General features: G+C 51.1%; 1 protein-coding gene across 1 annotated transcript in view; it reads left to right on the top strand.

Moving 5' to 3' along the window:
- Positions 1-944: 944 nt before the first annotated feature.
- The window catches only part of TMEM167B (transmembrane protein 167B), a 50,692-nt gene continuing 45,284 nt past the window's right edge, over positions 945-6,352 (top strand). The window contains exon 1 of the mRNA XM_088445764.1: positions 945-1,121. Coding sequence (XP_088301890.1) covers positions 1,112-1,121 — 10 coding nt within the window. The 5' untranslated portion in view covers positions 945-1,111. The remainder of the gene's footprint in view (positions 1,122-6,352) is intronic.

Genomic DNA, 6,352 nt, shown 5'->3' with positions numbered 1-6,352 from the left:
CGCATTGTTTTTAGAATCTAGACACTCCCCTAACATGCCCATGAAACTGCTCACTTTAGGTCACCACCCAGTCTTCACCCTGATACGCCCAGGGTTCGCAAACTCCTTCTCAAGTGTTAGCGATTCCATTTTCAATTGCAAACGACATCACATACATTGGTTCAGTCGTGCGCAGTAAGGGTTTTCAAACATGCACAGTAACAAAACATTGCTCAACTGTGTAAATATCAGCAATGCGTCCATATATGATTCAGGCCCTGAGACTTCAATAACCGAACAATAAGCAGGAACATAAGAGAAAAGAAACCTGTACATGACTACAAATTTTTATTTTTTGTCAACGGATTTTATGTTGACAAAATACATAGCATGACCCGTCAACAATGACCTATAAAAATGTTTGGTACGTGCCAAGTTCCTTCATAGGAACAAACATGACACAACATAAGACGTCATCTCTAATAGATCCTTCATAATATGAACTACAGAAGTCTGGCAGTTTTTTTTTTTATATGGAAATAATATTCAAAACTTTAACTAATGTCAGTATATTATTCCCCGGTAGTTTATATCTCTACAAGCCAAAAAGTAGCACAGTACATGAAACCTAGAACTACCTGGAGTCTGTGGACTTGTATCCCTGGCAACAGATACAATTATTGTTATACTTTTACTTAAGTAAAAGCCATCTTTACCAGCTGACGTCATCATAACTGTTTGCAACATAATACACTAAATGTACAGAGCTGTGAAATAACTGCACTTTATAAATAAATGGATAATAATCTAGTTAGCTGCAGACACACTTTCTATCAGCCTTGCAGGCAGCTGGTGCTTGATAGGAGCAGTTTTCATTGCCTCTTGCATGAGTTCATTATCTCCTCTCCACCCGCCCCCTCCTTCAACCCCGCCCCTTCCTCCCATGCTGCTTGCGGCAAACCTGCCCCTTTATCCCCAACGCCCTGCAGTTGCACTTCCTCCCAAACTCCTCTGCGATCATATCATGTGACCTCATTACTAACAACTCTCGCTGCAGTGTCACTGTAGGACATGGTGTTCGGTGGAGTGATATAGAAGATTATAGCAGTAGTAGAGTCCGGATATCACAGTCATGACTAACGGTGAGAAGGGGAAATGTGGCTGCACATACAGAAAGGTCATATAATGCGCTGCGCTTTCTGGTTACTGCGCGGAGCAAATGGATTAGAGAAAGCGCCCCCTAGTGACTAATAAGCGGTAGAGTGTTATCTGTCTACCGGTTACGTGTTGCTTTGCAGCGTCTGTTGTCCGTTCTGTACGGTTACGTTGTGCATACGTGGCCTGGTTGTGATTTGTAGTTATTAATCAGCTATCCAGTAGTTTTTTTTTTTTTTCTCTCGTGTTGTCTCGCCATTTGTAATACTGAAGAACAGCTAGTCTTGTAACAGAGAAAAATGTTTGTATTATGTGTGGTACTTGTAAAATACCACAGAGGAAGGTCACTTACATATCACCCTCATGCAATTGGCCTTGCCCAACAAGGTTTTATGCATGAAATAGGGTGGTAAAGTGCGTATATGCGCCAGATTTTATTTAAGTGTATTAATTAGCGCCAGTGCCCACTTTAATGCCCTATTTCATGCCCAAAACCTTGTTTGGGAAGGCCAATTGCAAGTGGCTCATATGTAAGTGACCCCCTTCGGTGGATTCCAAGTGTCAAATTTGTTGCCCAAGGCTATTTTACCCTCATACAACTACAGCTACTTTTCTACATCAGGGTCCATAGGGTCTCCACAGGCTACCTTGGGGTATAGGTGATGACGTCAGGCATCGGGCACCATAGAGTTAAGTTTTCAGCCTCCCAGGATGCACTAGGGTCCCCCTCCTGTACCACGCCCCCGAGCCAAGGCATCCCAGTTTCGTTGGTTCCCGGCTCGGAGTCGGAGCACCTGTTTAGAGGGGGGCTAAGGATAGCCCCTGAAGTTTTCTTCACGGCAGCTGTGGCTGCACATCTGGAAGTACAGCATGGACAGTCACTACTGACGTCCATGCTGTCTTCCCTACACCCCGCCGGTACCACAACGCCGGTACTGATCCGGGGATGCTGGTAAGCATCTGGGGTCACAGCTAGCCGTGACCCCAGATGTTTTGGACCATGGCCGGATTCAAGGGGGCAGCAGGGTCCCGCGGTGGGTCCCTGCTGAAACATGGTCCAGAGTCCCCAGGCAGGGGGCTCCCTGGGGACTGGCTGCAGCGTTGAGCCAGGTAACTAACCTGCGCTTCCACTACCCCCCTGGGACAGCGGACCGCAGCTGAGTGGCGTGCCAGGGGTTAATTGCATGCCAGGGGAGCGCACCTTCCCTGTACACAGCCGGCGCCTCCCCCGCTGCACACAGCCCTCTCTGCGCTGCCGATTGGCCCTGTGGCAGGGCTCCTCCCCCAGGCCGGCCTCCTCTCTGCTCCTCGGTGGCCATCTTTACAGAAGCATGGTGAACGCTGCTGGAAGCTGCTGATCGGTGGCATCGTGGTCTGGGTCACCCGGCATACCTCTCCTCTGTTGAAACAGGTCTGTGTATGCAGCGCTGTGTCCTACCAGGCTCTGTGTCTGCGTAGTTGAGGAACAGCGCTGATAGTGCAGGGATTAATTTATTTTGCATTGTATGTGACTTCTGCTAGCGTCTGCTGCCTGTACTTTCACTTTCTACTGTCAGCCATTTCACTGTCCCTGCTCTTCTTCTGCTAAAGCCCTTGTGGTGCGGTGATTGCAGGGTGGTTCTCCAACTATACTAACGAGTATTAGTGAGAGGGGTCACATACCATCATGTCTGAGAGTGAATTTCCTCTCCAGCTTATGTGTACTAAGTGCAATGTACCAATAGCGGAGGTGGAGGGTAACGCGGAGGGGCTATGTCTGCAGTGTTATTTATTGGCGCGGCCAATTACTGTCACGGCTCCGGTACAGGAACCTCCCTGGGCTTGTTTCGCCAAAGCGCTTACAACCCTAGTGGGCCAGTTAGCTCCGCCACCTGCGTTTTCACAGATGGGATTGTCCCAGCAGTCAGTGGTGTCGTCACCCATGCAGGGGTTCCCGAGACAACTGATGGTACCCCACAGTCTCCCTATTTCCCCTCCCCAGGTCTCACAGGAACCTGCGTTGGTTAATTCACTGACAAATTTGGTACTGCATTTGTCGGACGTGTTACAAGGGGAGTCTGTGTTGCGGCCTGTGGCGTCTCTGTCCGCTCCTTATGAGGATGACGACGTGACGTCCGATGATGGGGAGATTCTGTATCTATCTGACCAAGAACCTCTCCGGACTAAAGAGTCGGACGCTAAGTCCAAGGTTTATATTCCTGGCCTTATTCGAGCAGTCCGCACAGCTTTAGTTATTTAGGATGACGATCCTCCTGTGTACAAGTCCAAATATGCCTTTTTTAAGGATATTAAGGGTGACGCCACAGTGTTTCCTCTTTTGGGTCAGTTAGTTGACCATTTAGATTAGAGGAGGCGTGGAAACACCCTGGCAAACGGTATCAGCCTCAGAGGTGCTTAGCGGTGGCTTATCTGTTTGCGGACAATTATTTTTCTAAGTGGGAATCCCCTCCACAGGTGGATTCTCATGTGACACACCTAGTCCGAAGTGCCACATTGTCCATGCCTTCCATGTCCTCCTTGAAGGATGCTACGGACCGCAAGGTGGAGATCTGCCTAAAGTCCATTTATTACCTCGCGGGGGGGGGGCATCCAGACCGGCTATGGCCGTATGTTGGGTGGCCAGAGCTATGGAGCGCTGGGCTGATAGTTTGGAGGCATCCTTGGATTCTGACTGTTCGGCTGTACAGGCTGAGTTGGTAGGCAATCTCCGGGATTTGGCCACTTACATCAATGAAGCGGCCTTGGATATCAGTTCCTTCACATCTCGGATTTCTTCGGAAGCTGTTGCTGCTCGTCGCACATTATGGTTGCGATCCTGGAAGGCGGACGCTGATTCCAAAAAGGGCTTGGAAGCTTTGCCTTTTAATGGAGAAGTCCTATTTGGTCCGGATCTGGACAAAATTGTAGCACGCTGGCGGCAGCCAAGTCTGCATGTCTCCCATCTGCTGCGGTCCCTTCCAGTTCGGGTACGTCGTCCTTTCGGCCTTACAGGGCCCAGGGTAGGCCTAAAGCACAGTCCTTTGCCCGACAGGCTGGCCCCAAGAAATCGGCCAAGCCCAGGAAACAGGCCTGGAGTACCAGACGTCCGGCCCCTAAGTCAGATGACAAACCTGCGGCCTGACGGTCCGGGCCTCCCTTTGGGGGATCCCAAAGTGGGAGGCCGCCTACTGCAGTTCGCCCAGTGTTGGTCGGTGACCAAGACAGACAATTGGGTTCACGAGGTGGTTTCTCATGGGTATGCCCTCTCCTTTCGGCACAGGCCCCTATCCCGATTCTTCACTACGGGTCTTCCATTAGACCGGAACAAAGCCATGGAACTGCGGAAGGTTTTGCACACTATGCTCCAGGCTGGAGTTATAGTGCCTGTTCCATTCTCCCAGAGGTGCCAGGGTTTCTATTCCAATCTATTTTTGGTGCAGAAACCCAATGGGTCCTATCGTCCGATTCTCAACCTCAAAGCCCTCAACAAGTCCTTGCGGGTGCCGCGGTTTCGTATGGAGACCCTACGGTCCATCATTCTGGCGCTGGAACCTGCGGATTAAATGGTGTCGTTGGACATACAGGACGCTTACCTGCATGCCCCTATTCTTTTACGCCATCAACAGTTCCTCAGGTTTGCAATCCGCAACGATCATTTCCAATTCCGGGCGTTACCTTTTGGCCTGGTGACAGCACCACGAGTGTTCACCAAGGTTATGGCGGTCATGGCGGCTTTAGTGCGGCTGCAAGGAGTCCGCATGTTGCCGTACCTAGACGACCTTCTGTTGGTAGCAGGATCTCCAGAGCTCCTTCTATGCCACTTGGATCTGACGATTGTGGTACTGCAATTGCACGGCTGGTTAATAAACTGGCAAAAGTCCACCCTGATCCCGTCTCAGAGGATTCTGCACCTCGGAGCCTTATTGGACTCAAGACAGCAAAGGATCTTTGTGACGGGGGAATAGATCTCTGCCTTACAGTTGAGGGTGCACAGTTGTCTGCAGAGTCACCGTGTGTCCCTGCACTCGGCGATGAGATTACTGGGCTCCATGGTGTCAGTATTCGACATGGTAGAATATGCCCAGTTTCACGCCAGACCTCTGCAGCAATTGATCCTGTCGAAATGGAATGGACTGTCTCAGAGTCTAAAGTCCCAGACGATGGTGCTCACTCCGGAGGTTCGCCTGTCCCTAGCCTGGTGGTTGAAGATGACCCATCTCAACAAGGGTCATCCATTTTGGGTGGTGAACTGGGTCCTGTTGACAACTGACGCCAGCCTTCGGGGCTGGGGAGCTGTCACGGGTCCACACTTGCTCCAGAACAGATGGACTCGCGGAAAAGGAACTTCCAATAAACATCTTGGAACTCTGTGCGGTTTTCAATGCTCTCCAGCAGGCACATCGGGTTCTCCAAGGTCACCCCGTGCAGGTCCAGTCGGACAACGCCACCACCGTGGCCTACATAAATCGGCAAGGAGGAACCCGAAGTCGGGCGGCACTCGTAGAGGTGTCCCGCATCCTGGTCTGAGCAGAGCACAATCTCCCGGCCATATCGGCAGTATTCATCCCGGAGTCCTCAACTGGGAGACGGACTTTCTCAGTCGACAGGACGTTCATCCGGGGGAGTGGTCTCTGCACCAGGACATCTTTCAACTTCTGGCAGACTGGTGGGGTCTTCCGGTGTACGGGTCTCGAACAAGAGACGAAAAGGCGTCTCTGGTGAATGCTCTGTCCGTCCAGTGGACGTTCCGGTTTGCTTATCTCTTTCCTCCGTTTTCCCTTCTTCCACGGGTAATTCGGAAATTCAAACAGGAAGGAGGGACGCTCCTGTTGATAGCTCCCGCGTGGCCCAGGCGGCACTGGTTCTCAGACCTTTAGGGTCTGTCCGTGGACATTCCTCTGCGGTTGCCACTACGACCGGACCTACTGTCACAGGGTCCTTGTCTTCACCCGGACCTGACTCTGCTGTCTTTGACGGCGTGGCTGTTGAGACGGCCATGTTAAGGTCCAGGGGTTTTTCCAGCTCTCTAGTACGGACTATGCTAAGAGCTCGGAAACCATCTTCTGCAAGGATATACCATCCTGTGTGGCATACGTTCTTCCAGTGGTGTCGACCGAGAGGTTATGCCCCTCGGGAGTTCCGTCTGTCTAGAGTGTTAGCTTTCCTAAAGGCGGGACTAGACCATGGGCTTCGCCTTGCTTCTCTGAAGGTGCAGGTGTCTGCCCTGTCCGTCTGGTTC

Source organism: Taudactylus pleione, unplaced genomic scaffold (assembly GCF_031769625.1).
Source record: "Taudactylus pleione unplaced genomic scaffold, aTauple2 ptg000387l, whole genome shotgun sequence".
NCBI classification, from domain to species: Eukaryota; Metazoa; Chordata; class Amphibia; order Anura; family Myobatrachidae; genus Taudactylus; species Taudactylus pleione.
This window is presented reverse-complemented; position numbering and strand designations above follow the sequence as displayed.